Here is a 14,125-nt window from a genome sequence, read left to right as displayed (position 1 = left end):
TGTGTGTGTGTGCCATTGGTGCATTCACTCTGTCATTCTTTGGACTGCAGACTTGTGCTTCTCACATTGCTGGCAGTGCTGTGGTCATTTGGCGGGTGTGTGGCTGTAATGCGGTCACATGCCGACCAGACTTGCATGGCCTAATGCAACTGTATTGAACAAGGCCCAAAACAGTCTAGTCGAAATGTGGCTGGGAATATATATATCGCATGCTTGCAGTCACAAGACCACCTGTTGCCGGCACCAGAGAATCTTCATAGCGCATGATATGAGGATTCACACATAGTGTCTGTAGACATGTAGCATAAGATCCGACAACCCCTTTAAGGATGAGCCGCTACTCATGGGCCACTGCTATGTGCTTGCCCCCCAGGCTAAAATTTGCCAGTCAGCCCCTGACTGTTGACGTCACTTATCTCCGGACATTAGCTCCGGACATTAGCTCCGGACATTAGCTCCGGACAAAGCCACGGAAGTTGGCACAAATTGCAGGAAGTAGTATTCTAGGCAATTATATATAAGATAGGTTTTTATCAGAGATGGGTGAACCAATGGATGTTGAGACGAACATTTTTAAACCCTTCACCCCGAAGCCTGTTTTCACGTTCCTGACCAGGCCAATTTTTACAATTCTGACCACTGTCACTTTATGAAGTCATAACTCTGGAATGCTTCAATGGATCCCACTGATTCTGAGAATGTTTTCTCGTGACATATTGTCCATCATGAAACAAAAATTTCTTTGATATGACTTGCGTTTAGGCTGGTTTCACATTTGCGTTTTTTGCCGCTGCGTTTCAGTGCAAAAAAACGCATGCGTTTTTTCCCCCCTACTTAACATTAAAAATGCATGTGTTTTTTTGCATGCATTTTGCCGCATTTTGACGACGCATGCGTCGTTTCTATGCTTGCGGTTTGTTGCGGAAATGCAACCTGTAGTAATTTCTAGCGGCGTTTTTTTGCCGCAAAAAAAACGTATTGCTGTCTATGTAAACGCACGCGTTTTTAAGCACATGCGTTTGCATGCATTTTTAAGCGCATGCGTTTCAATAGAAAAACACAAGAATACACACTGATAAGCCACCCCCCAACCCTAACCCTAACCCTAGGTATCCTAACCCTAACCCTAGGTATCCTAACCCTAAGGGTTAGGATCCTAACCCTATCCCTAAGGGTTAGGGTTAGGATCCCTAGGCTTAGGGTTAGGATCCCTAGGGTTAGGGTTAGGATCCCTAGGGTTACTAGGGATCCTAACCCTAACCCTAAGGATCCTAACCCTAACCCTAGGGACCCTAACCCTAACCCTAGGGATCCTAACCCTAACCCTAGCTATTTCTGTTTATAGTGGGTTTTCTAGTTGATTTTGATGATTGGCAGCTGTCACACACTTCTCATCATGCGTTTCAAAAACACAAACAGGAAAAAACGCATGTAAACGCGTCAAAACGCCGCTTTTTTTTGCCACATGCAAAAACGCATGCGTCTAAAAAACGCAGCGTTTGAACGCATTTACATGCGTTTTTTACACCACCTGCATTTGCGTAAAAAACGCTGCGTTTTTTAACGCAAATGTGAAACTAGCCTTATTTCTGAAAAAAAAAATGGAAATTTAGAGAAAATTTTGCAGATTTCAAACTTTTAATGTTTATACCCTTAGATCAGAGTCATATCTTGCAGAATAGTTAATAAATAACATTTCCTACATGTCTACTTTACATAAGAACAATTTTGGAAACATTTTTTTTTGTTAGGAAGTTAGAAGTTTTTTTTTTCGTGACCACCTCACATTTGAAGTGACCTTGAGGGGCCTATATGACAAAAAAATACCCAAAAGTGACACCATTCTAAAAACAGCACGCCTCAAGGTGCTCAAAATCACAATCAAGAAGTTTATTAACCCTTCAGGTGCTTCACAGGAATTTTTGGAATGTGGAAGGAAAAAACAAATATTTACTTTTCTTTCACAAAAAGTTTCCTTTAGTTTATTTTGTTGTGCTATTTATCCTTAGCATGTCGATACCCCATATGAGGGGGAAATCTACTGTTTGGGCGCACGGCAGGGCTCAGAAGGGAAGGAGCACCATTTCACTTTTTGAATGTAAAATTTGCTGGCATAATTAGCAGACGCCATGTCATGTTTGGAGAGCCCCTGATGTGCCTAAACTGTGGAAACCCCTAACATGTGACAGCATTTTGGAAACTAGACCCCTCAGGGAACTGATCCAGATGTGTGGGGAGTACATTAAACCCTCAGGTGCTTCACAGAATTATATAACTTTGAATCATAAAAATAAAAAAAAATCTCATTTTTCCCACAAATATGTTTTCAGCACAAAATATTGCATTTTTATAAGGGAAAAGGGAAAAATTGCACCATAAAATTTGTTGTGCAATTTATCCTGAGTGTGCAGATGCCCAATATGAGGGAGAAAACTACTGTTTGGGCACATAGCAGTGCTCGGAAGTGATGGAGCGTCATTTTACTTTTTTTAATGTTAAATTTCCTGGAATCAATAGCGGACGCCATGTCATGCTTGGAGAGCCCCTGATGTGGAACCCCCCCAAGTGAAACCATTTTGGAAACTAGATTCCTTAGGGAACTTATCTAGATTTGTATTGAGCACCTAGAACCCACAGGTGCTTCACAGACGTTTATAACGTAGAGCAGTGAAAATAAAAAAAAAAATCACATTTTTCCCAGATTAATCTTTTTTAGCTCAAAATTTTGCATTTTGATAAGGGTAAAAGGAGAAATTGCTCCACACAATTTGTTGAGCAATTTACATTTATCGTGAGCATGACAATACCCCATATGTGGAGGAAAAAAAATGGGTGCACGGCATGGCTTGGAAGGAAAGGAGCGCCATTTGATTTTTTGAATGTAAAATTTACTGGAATAATTAATGGATGCCATGCCACGTTTGGGGAGCCCCTGATGTGCCTAAACAGTGGAAACCCCTAATAAGTGACACCATTTTAGAATCTAGAACCCTCAGGGAACTTATCTAGATGTGTATTGAACACCTTGAACCCCCAGGTGCTTCACAGAAGTTTATAATGTTAAGCCATGAAAATAAAAAAAAAATAACATTTTTCCTACAAAAATTATTTTTAGCTCCAAATTTTGTATTTTCACAAGGGTAACAGGAGAAAATGGACTCCAAAATTTGTTGATCAATTTCTTCTGAGTATGCTGATACCCCGTATGTGGTCGAAAACTGCTTTTGAGGCACAGTGCAAAGATCAGAAGGGAAGTAGTGCCATATTACAGTGCAGATTTCACCACACTGGTTTGCAGGTGCCAGAACAGCAGAACCCCCCATAATTGACCCCATTTTACCAACTAAACCTCTCAATGAATTCATCTAGGGGTGCAGTGATTATATTGACACCACACGTGTGCCATGGAATTTTATACCATTGGGAAGTGAAGAGAAAACAATTTATATTTTTACCACCAAAATTGTGTGTTAGCCCCAAATTTTACATTTTCATACTGGGGAAAACAGTAAAAATGGCACCAAAATTTGTCTGCTTAGCCACACGACGAGACTACCATCACTACAGAAATGCCAAACATGTGGGCGTTAAATGTTGTTTAGGCACATGGGGTTTCAGAGGGGAGGAGGGCCTTTGGATTTAGGAGCGGAGAATTTGCTGAATTTCTTTTGGGGGGCGAGGAACCATTTTGCTTTTCCAGAGTCTTTGTGCTATCAGTAGCATGGAAGCCCCTATATTTCCGTTAACAGATGACAGACCTGAGTGGGGACTTGCTTTTTTGGGAATTAAGTTGAAGCTTTTATTGGGAACATTTTACATAACGTTTGGGATCACATTTATCCTGCGCTCTACTCTGAGCACTTACTTTGGGGTTTCTGTTATGATCCGGTGACCTTGGAGCAGCATGAATACTTTCACTGGTAACTATACTGACCGCAAATCCTGATCTTAACACCGCAACTAGAAGTAGCCGTGGGGTGTACCTAACAAACCCTAGACACCTCGTCACAGCCGGAGGACTAGATACCCCTATAGATGGAAATAGGACTACCTTGCCTCAGAGCAGAACCCCAAAGGATAGGCAGCCCCCCACAAATATTGGCCGTGAGTAGGAGAGGAAAGACAAACACAGGCAGAAAACAGGATTTAGCACAAGAGGCCACTCTAGCTAAAATAGGAAAGGATAGAACAGAGTTCTGTGCGGTCAGTATTAAAACCCTTCCAAAAATATCCACAGCAGATCATACCAAAAAATTCATCCATCTAACTAAAGACGTGGAACGTATATCTGCAAACTCCAGAGACTCCGACACTCAGAGCAGGAATACAATCAAAAAACAAGCACACAGCTTGTGTGCCATAGAAAAAGAAACAGACACTTATCTTTACTGAATTGGCAGCTAAGCAGAAGCCAGACAGAGATCCAACACTTCCCAAGAAACATTGACAACTGGCAAGGACTAATGAGTCCTGCAAACCTAAATACCCCAGTCAGAATTGCAATCAGCAGATAAACCTGTCCAGGACTGCAGGCCAGGGACAACTGCATTACCACCTACAACCACCGGAGGGAGCCCAAAAGCAGAATTCACAACAGGTTTCCATCTAAATCTCCGAGTGACGTGACAGTTGAAACTCCCGAGTGTTTCATTCACTATAATGAGGCAGCAGAGTTACTCTGGACTCCATCTGGCTTCTGTTCAGCGGTGTCCTTCTTTTCAGAAGTGCAAAAAACTGTTTCCGATGCCACTTTTATGCAATCCTAAAAAGATGGACACCACCAGATCACAGGTCAGTCGGCGTCCACAGTGCCTCCATCTGTCTCATTATAAGGAATCTTCCGCCGGGGTTTCTGTCTGAATCACGTATTTCAGAGATTTACACAGAAACCCCAGAGTAAGCGCTCAGTGCACAGTCCTTGATTTTTTTAAAGGTAGCGCTGACAGCTGAGAGCTGCAGCCTGAAGCTGTCAGTTTTGCCTGCGCTGGTTGTAATTTTTTAAATTTATATCCATTTCTATCAATGAGAGCAGGCGTACGATGATGAAAGTAGTACTCTCACCTGCCGATGCCTGTGACCAGGGGTAACCTTTTTACCGCTGATCAGAACTGCTGGCTCACATGCTGTCATCTGTATAACAGGGTGAGAACGCAGCGCTCTGACTGGCAGTATCGAACTTACCACCAATCAAAGCTACTGTTCCTCACGCTGTCTGTTGTGAATTCTGTGGCTGAATTCACTCCTGTGGTCACAAGTGGTACTGCAGCTTCTGAGCTTCCTCCCTCAGGTGTTCTGGTGAGCTCGTTGGCTGCTTTGTTATTTAACTCCACCTGATTCTGTCTTCCTTGCTCCTTGGCAATGTTCCAGTGTTGGATCTGATCTTCTGGATCTTTCCTGTGGCCTGCTGCTCTGCTTAGATAAGTGCTTCTTTGCTTTTGTTGCTACTTTTTCTGTCCAGCTTGTCAATTCGTTTTGCTGGAAGCTCTGAGACGCAAAGGGTGTACCGCCGTGCCGTTAGTTCGGCACGGTGGGTCTTTTTGCCCCCTTTGCGTGGTTTTTTGCTTTAGGGTTTTTTTGTAGACTGCAAAGTTCTCTTTGCTATCCTCGCTCTATCTAGAATATCGGGTCTCACTTTGCTGAATCTATTTCATCCCTACGTTTGTCTTTTCATCTTGCTAACAGTCATTATATGTGGGGGGCTGCCTTTTCCTTTGGGGTATTTCTCTGAGGCAAGTCAGGCTTGTTTTTCTATCTTCAGGCTAGTCAGCTCCTCAGGCTGTGCCGAGTTGCATAGGTAGTGTCAGGCGCAATCCACAGCTGCCTTTAGTTGTGTTTAGGATAGGTTCAGGTATTGCGGTCTACAGAGATTCCACGTCTCAGAGCTCGTTCTATTGTTTTTGGGTTATTGTCAGATCACTGTATGTGCTCTGATTGCTGGCACACTGTGTCACTGGATTGCCTACATAACAGTACAAGGAGCCTACCTAATGATTCTCAATAGAGGGAAAAAAGAAGTTCTAACATCATTTTTTTTTCTCAGCTCTGTGTTCAGTCTTTTTTTTCCCCTAGACATTTGGGTGTTTCAGGACACAGGTGTGGACATGGATATTCAGGGTCTGTGCTCTTCAATGGATAATCTCGTTACAAATGTACAAAGGATTCAAGATACTATTGATCAGAAATCTATGTTAGAACCAAGAATTCCTATTCCTGATTTGTTTTTTGGTGATAGAACTAAGTTTCTTAATTTCAAAAATAATTGTAAGCTATTTCTGGCCTTGAAACCTCATTCTTCTGGTAATCCTATTCAACAGGTTTTGATTATTATTTCTTTTTTGCGCGGCGACCCTCAGGACTGGGCATTTTCTCTTGCGCCAGGAGACCCTGCATTGAGTAATGTCAATGCGTTTTTCCTGGCGCTCGGATTGCTTTACGATGAGCCTAATTCAGTGGATCAGGCTGAGAAAAATTTGCTGGCTTTGTGCCAGGGTCAGGATGATATAGAAGTATATTGTCAGAAATTTAGGAAGTGGTCAGTACTCACTCTGTGGAATGAATCTGCGCTGGCAGCTTTGTTCAGAAAGGGTCTCTCTGAGGCTCTTAAGGATGTCATGGTGGGTTTTCCTATGCCTGCTGGTTTGAATGAGTCTATGTCTTTGGCCATTCAGATCGGTCGACGCTTGCGCGAGCGTAAATCTGTGCACCATTTGGCGGTATTGTCTAAGATTAAACCTGAGCCTATGCAGTGCGATAGGACTATGACCAGAGTTGAACGGCAAGAACACAGACGTCTGAATGGTCTGTGTTTCTACTGTGGTGATTCCACTCATGCTATTTCTGATTGTCCTAAGCGCACTAAGCGGTTCGATAGGTCTGCCGTCATTGGTACTGTACAATCCAAATTCCTTCTGTCCATTACCTTGATATGCTCTTTGTCATCGTATTCTGTCATGGCGTTTGTGGATTCAGGCGCTGCCCTGAATCTGATGGATTTGGATTATGCTAAACGTTGTGGGTTTTTCTTGGAGCCTTTGCGGTGTCCTATTCCGTTGAGAGGAATTGATGCTACACCTTTGGCCAAGAATAAACCTCAGTACTGGACCCAGCTGACCATGTGCATGGCTCCTGCACATCAGGAAGTTATTCGCTTTCTGGTGCTACATAATCTGCATGATGTGGTCGTGTTGGGGTTGCCATGGCTGCAAACCCATAATCCAGTATTGGATTGGAACTCTATGTCGGTATCCAGCTGGGGTTGTCAGGGGGTACATGGTGATGTTCCATTTTTGTCTATTTCGTCATCCACTCCTTCTGAGGTCCCAGAGTTCTTGTCTGATTATCAGGATGTATTTGAAGAGCCCAAGTCCGATGCCCTACCTCCGCATAGGGATTGTGATTGTGCTATCAATTTGATTCCTGGTAGTAAATTCCCTAAAGGTCGTTTATTTAATTTATCCATGCCTGAACACGCCGCTATGCGCAGTTATGTGAAGGAATCCCTGGAGAAGGGACATATTCGCCCATCGTCATCACCACTGGGAGCAGGGTTCTTTTTTGTAGCCAAGAAGGATGGTTCGCTGAGACCGTGTATTGATTACCGCCTTCTTAATAAGATCACTGTTAAATTTCAGTATCCCTTGCCATTGTTATCTGACTTGTTTGCTCGGATTAAGGGGGCTAGTTGGTTCACTAAGATAGATCTTCGTGGTGCGTATAATCTGGTGAGAATCAGGCAAGGAGATGAATGGAAAACTGCATTTAATACGCCCGAGGGTCATTTTGAGTATCTAGTGATGCCGTTCGGACTTGCCAATGCTCCATCTGTGTTTCAGTCTTTTATGCATGACATCTTCCGTGAGTATCTGGATAAATTCCTGATTGTTTACTTGGATGACATTTTGATCTTCTCGGATGATTGGGAGTCTCATGTGAAGCAGGTCAGAATGGTTTTCCAGGTCCTGCGTGCTAATTCTTTGTTTGTGAAGGGATCAAAGTGTCTCTTCGGTGTGCAGAAAGTTTCATTTTTGGGGTTCATCTTTTCCCCTTCTACTATCGAGATGGATCCGGTTAAGGTCCAAGCCATCCAGGATTGGACTCAGCCGACATCTCTGAAAAGTCTGCAAAAATTCCTGGGCTTTGCTAATTTTTATCGTCGCTTCATCTGTAATTTTTCTAGCATTGCCAAACCATTGACCGATTTGACCAAGAAGGGTGCTGATTTGGTTAATTGGTCTTCTGCTGCTGTGGAAGCTTTTCAGGAGTTGAAGCATCGTTTTTGTTCTGCCCCTGTGTTGTGTCAACCAGATGTTTCTCTTCCGTTCCAGGTCGAGGTTGATGCTTCTGAGATTGGAGCAGGGGCGGTTTTGTCACAGAGAGGTTCTGGTTGCTCAGTGTTGAAACCATGTGCTTTCTTTTCCAGGAAGTTTTCGGCTGCTGAGCGTAATTATGATGTTGGCAACCGAGAGTCGCTGGCCATGAAGTGGGCATTCGAGGAATGGCGTCATTGGCTTGAAGGAGCTAAGCATCGCGTGGTGGTATTGACTGATCATAAGAACCTTACTTATCTCGAGTCTGCCAAGCGCTTGAATCCTAGACAGGCCCGTTGGTCGTTATTTTTTGCCCGCTTCGATTTTGTGATTTCGTACCTTCCGGGCTCTAAAAATGTGAAGGCGGATGCTCTGTCTAGGAGTTTTGTGCCCGACTCTCCGGGTTCATCTGAGCCGGCGAGTATCCTCAAGGAAGGAGTCATTGTGTCTGCCATCTCCCCTGATTTGCGGCGAGTGTTGCAAAAATTTCAGGCGAATAAACCTGATCGTTGTCCGGCGGAGAAACTGTTCGTCCCTGATAGGTGGACTAGTAAAGTTATCTCTGAACTTCATTGTTCGGTGTTGGCTGGTCATCCTGGAATCTTTGGTACCAGAGAGTTAGTGGCTAGATCCTTCTGGTGGCCATCTCTGTCACGGGATGTACGTACTTTTGTGCAGTCCTGTGGGATTTGTGCTAGGGCTAAGCCCTGCTGTTCACGTGCCAGTGGGTTGCTTTTGCCCTTGCCGGTCCCAAAGAGGCCTTGGACACATATTTCGATGGATTTCATTTCTGACCTTCCCGTTTCTCAAAAGATGTCAGTCATTTGGGTGGTCTGTGATCGCTTTTCTAAAATGGTCCATCTGGTGCCCTTGGTTAAATTGCCTTCCTCCTCTGATTTGGTGCCTTTGTTCTTCCAGCATGTGGTTCGTTTGCATGGCATTCCTGAGAATATTGTTTCTGACAGAGGTTCCCAGTTTGTTTCAAGGTTTTGGCGAGCCTTTTGTGGTAGGATGGGCATTGACCTATCTTTTTCCTCGGCTTTCCATCCTCAGACTAATGGCCAGACCGAACGAACCAATCAGACCTTGGAAACATATCTGAGATGTTTTGTTTCTGCAGACCAGGATGATTGGGTGTCCTTTTTGCCGTTGGCTGAGTTCGCCCTTAATAATCGGGCCAGCTCGGCTACCTTGGTCTCTCCATTTTTCTGCAATTCTGAGTTCCATCCTCGTTTCTCTTCAGGACAGGTTGAGTCTTCGGACTGTCCTGGTGAGGATTCTGTGGTGGACAGGTTGCAGCAGATCTGGACTCAGGTAGTGGACAATTTGACCTTGTCCCAGGAGAAGGCTCAACTTTTCGCTAATCGCAGACGCCGTGTGGGTCCCCGACTTCGTGTTGGGGATCTGGTTTGGTTATCTTCTCGTCATATTCCTATGAAGGTTTCCTCTCCTAAACTTAAACCTCGTTTTATTGGTCTGTATAGGATTTCTGAGATTCTCAATCCTGTGTCTTTTCGTCTGACCCTCCCAGACTCCTTTTCCATACATAATGTATTCCATAGGTCGTTGTTGCGGAGATACGTGGCACCTATGGTTCCATCTGTTGAGCCTCCTGCCCCGGTTTTGGTGGAGGGGGAATTGGAGTATATTGTGGAGAAAATTTTGGATTCTCGTGTTTCTAGACGGAAACTCCAGTATCTGGTTAAATGGAAGGGTTATGCTCAGGAAGATAATTCCTGGGTTTTTGCCTCTGATGTCCATGCTCCAGATCTTGTTCATGCCTTTCATGTGGCTCATCCTGGTCGGCCTGGGGGCTCTGGTGAGGGTTCGGTGACCCCTCCTCAAGGGGGGGGTACTGTTGTGAATTCTGTGGCTGAATTCACTCCTGTGGTCACAAGTGGTACTGCAGCTTCTGAGCTTCCTCCCTCAGGTGTTCTGGTGAGCTCGTTGGCTGCTTTGTTATTTAACTCCACCTGATTCTGTCTTCCTTGCTCCTTGGCAATGTTCCAGTGTTGGATCTGAGCTTCTGGATCTTTCCTGTGGCCTGCTGCTCTGCTTAGATAAGTACTTCTTTGCTTTTGTTGCTACTTTTTCTGTCCAGCTTGTAAATTCGTTTTGCTGGAAGCTCTGAGACGCAAAGGGTGTACCGCCGTGCCGTTAGTTCGGCACGGTGGGTCTTTTTGCCCCCTTTGCGTGGTTTTTTGTTTAGGGTTTTTTTGTAGACTGCAAAGTTCTCTTTGCTATCCTCGCTCTATCTAGAATATCGGGTCTCACTTTGCTGAATCTATTTCATCCCTACGTTTGTCTTTTCATCTTGCTAACAGTCATTATATGTGGGGGGCTGCCTTTTCCTTTGGGGTATTTCTCTGAGGCAAGTCAGGCTTGTTTTTCTATCTTCAGGCTAGTCAGCTCCTCAGGCTGTGCCGAGTTGCATAGGTAGTGTCAGGCGCAATCCACAGCTGCCTTTAGTTGTGTTTAGGATAGGTTCAAGTATTGCGGTCTACAGAGATTCCACGTCTCAGAGCTCGTTCTATTGTTTTTGGGTTATTGTCAGATCACTGTATGTGCTCTGATTGCTGGCACACTGTCACTGGATTGCCTACATAACAGCTGTCACACAGATGACAGTGTTGGAAACACCAGCTGTTTGGGATGCTGAACCTGATTAGTAACTCGGACTTCCAGGAAAAGTCCATGTTCAGGGTCCGTGCACGGACAATAGGTGTTCGATACGGACTCCGAACTTTCCCGTTCGGGTTCGCCCATAAGTAGTTTTTATATCTGTTCTAATTATTTCATTTGTTTGTCTTGAAGCTTTTATTTTTCATGCACGGAAATATTGATCTGATTATAAGTAACTAATTCTCTTGGCCTCAAAGAACAGAGTTGCCAGACTGGAGCACTTGAATGGTGCAATTTGGTTCAGGCGAAATTCTACTGAATAATCAACATATATCTGTAGATACACAGCGGGTGAAATAAGAATTGAACAATTCACCGATTTTGAGTAATAATGAGAAATGACATTGGAAAACGTATTAAACACATGAAAAAAGAGAGGTGCAAAAGGACATGGAAAGTTCTGACACCAGCTGAAATCTATCAGAAAATAGAAAGCAATCCTGCCTCTAAGTGACACATAATATCAACTGGTTCAACTGATGGCCTATAAAAAGGTATAAAAAGGAGGTGTCTTATTACCAAGGTGCACATAAGAAACATCTCATGAAGGGTATAACCAGTGAGCTGTCTCAAGACCTTCACAACCTTATTGCTGCAAAACTTATTGATGGCATTGGTTACTGATATCTGGTGACAATTTCATGTCAATAGCACCTTTAGAAATACATTTACTTAGAAAATTGGTGTTCAATACTTATTTCACCTGCTGTATGGGATAGATAGATAAATAGATGGATAGATAGATAGATAGATAGATAGATAGATAGATAGATAGATAGATAGATAGATAGACAGGGTTACTGTCACCTAATGGAAAGAAGAGCAGTCTCATTCACTGACAGCAGAGAAAATTGAAAAATGAGATAGATAGACAGACAGATGAAGGACAGATCCGATCATTATCCAGATCAAAAAGTGTCCTTTGCAGTGAAGTGACAGCTGCCGCTCCTCGTCCCCCCTACACATCGGACATGTAGTGTGTAACATCTTCTCTTCACCCCCCATATGGTGTACGTCCATACAGTCCATACTGCGCACAGGCTAATAATACAGCGATGTGCCTGTACAGCTGTGTCACAGAGCGTCCATGCCTATATAGCCGTGCCACAGATCATATACGCCGCTGCCATACGCTGTACAGGGCATAAGTGGCAGCGTCTCCATTATAAATACCGCCATATACTGCACATATAGGAACAGCCAACAACGACACAAACACAGCGCCACACATGAAGGAATGGTCATACAGTGCTAATAATACTAATAATACTACTCATACATAAGGGTCGAATCATCTCAGACTTCCTCGGCCATATTGGAGTCACACACCTCCCACAGCGGTGTATGAGCTGTAAAGATTGGGAGTTACTTTACATAGAAATATTTTACACCTTCAGGAAGTGATGGAGGACAGCCCCTCCCCCAAGGAGCCAGGAATGACAGGGGGCTATATACAGAGCCTTACTGCGTGTATAGTGTCACCATCCTGCCTTATCTAGGCCTGACGTCATCATTAACTTCTCACCTTCTAATAATACTAATAATGATAAAGAGATGACTCTACTCATTCTTTCTCAGTCCGCACAGCAAAGCTGAAAAGTTAACTGCATAAAGCAGGAAGTGTCAGCGTTGTCTGTGCTCTAGTGGTCAGTGTGAGAACTGCAACATTTCAAAACACAACATTTTACATCGTGATCACCTGCAGCAGCTGAGGTGTATTATGAGGTTCTGCAGCAGCTGGGGTGTATTATGAGGTTCTTCAGCAGCTGAGGTGTATTATGAGGTTTTGTAGCAGCTGAGGAGTATTATGAGGTTCTGCAGCAGCTGGGGTGTATTATGAGGTTCTGCAGCTGCTGAGGTGTATTATGAGGTTCTGAAGCAGCTGGGGTGTATTGTGAGGTTCTGTAGCAGCTGAGGTGTATTATGAGATTCTGCAGCAGCTGAGGTGTATTATGAAGTTCTGAAGCAGCTGATGTGTATTGTGAGGTTCTGAAGCAGCTGAGGTGTATTATGAGGTTCTGCAGCAGCTGAGGTGTATTATGAGGTTCTCTAGCAGTTGATGAGTATTATGAGGTTCTGCAGCAAGTGAGGTGTGCAGTGTGAGGTTCTGCAGCAGCTGAGGTGTATTATGAGGTTCTGTAGCAGCTGAGGTGTATTATGAGGTTCTCAGCTGAGGTGTATTATGAGGTTCTGCAGCAGCTGAGGTGTATTATGAGGTTCTGAAGCAGCTGAGGTGTATTTTGAGGTTCTGCAGCAACTGAGGTGTGCAGTATGATGTTCTGCAGCAGCTGAGGTGTATTATGAGGTTCTGAAGCAGCTGAGAGTTGTGTAATATGACATTTCACAGTAGCTTAAATCCTTTGTTTCCCTTGTAGCTGCTGAAGAACCTCTTTTTTTAATTAAAGATGGAGCACTACACTTTTTTGGTTGTCATTGTAGAAGGTATTTCCCACAATAGTGATCTTTCACAGACCAATATGGCAAAAGAGATAAGCAGCTGCTCGCAGCGCCGCTCGTCTCCCTGTAATCATCAGATTCTGATATCACAAGATAGCGATTAAATATTACTGACGTATAATGTAAATATGTAAAGGGACAAATCACAGAAACACCAAACAGCCATAAGGTAGCCTGACACAGGAAACAGCAGGCGGCGCTCACACAAGTCACTCACCTTGCCTGCTGTGTAGAAGGTGCGCGTCTGCCTGACGGACATCTCCACCTCTGCAAGAAGAGACCATGTAGAGAAAGGGAATCAGAAAGGGAAGATGCCAGTCGCATGGCAGCATGTCTGAGACGGCCGCGAAGGAAGCGCAAAAATCTTCATTAAAAGTGCAAAAAGAAGGATTTCCAGAGAGTGAGTGGAGCACACACGAAGCCCAGTGTCCTGGTGCTGGGGGGACAGTGCATTCCTGTATTTGGGAGAGGGGAGTGATTCCAGGCCCCAGTGTCTGGTTTCTTAAGAGGAGGGTTTCATCTGGGAGTTCCCAGGGATCCTCTCCTTACATACTTCTGGTCTTAGATTCTAGTGTTTCATTAGCCCCAGGAAAATCTTCACTTTCCACTCCACACAATAAACTTTCTGTGACCCTCCTTCCATATCAGCGCAAGCAAACAGCCTCCATCTGTGTGCGAGG

The 14,125-nt window shown here is 44.1% G+C and overlaps 1 protein-coding gene across 1 annotated transcript in view; it reads right to left on the bottom strand.

The window, feature by feature from the left end:
- The window catches only part of ADAMTS12 (ADAM metallopeptidase with thrombospondin type 1 motif 12), a 601,127-nt gene extending 587,208 nt beyond the window's left edge, over positions 1-13,919 (bottom strand). The window contains exon 1 of the mRNA XM_069745983.1: positions 13,663-13,919. Coding sequence (XP_069602084.1) covers positions 13,663-13,777 — 115 coding nt within the window. The 5' untranslated portion in view covers positions 13,778-13,919. The remainder of the gene's footprint in view (positions 1-13,662) is intronic.
- Positions 13,920-14,125: the final 206 nt, after the last annotated feature.

The sequence above is a fragment of the Ranitomeya imitator genome, chromosome 1, assembly GCF_032444005.1.
Source record: "Ranitomeya imitator isolate aRanImi1 chromosome 1, aRanImi1.pri, whole genome shotgun sequence".
Lineage (NCBI taxonomy): Eukaryota > Metazoa > Chordata > Amphibia > Anura > Dendrobatidae > Ranitomeya > Ranitomeya imitator.
The sequence above is the reverse complement of the archived record's forward strand: the minus strand, read 5'-3'. Positions and strand labels throughout refer to the sequence as shown.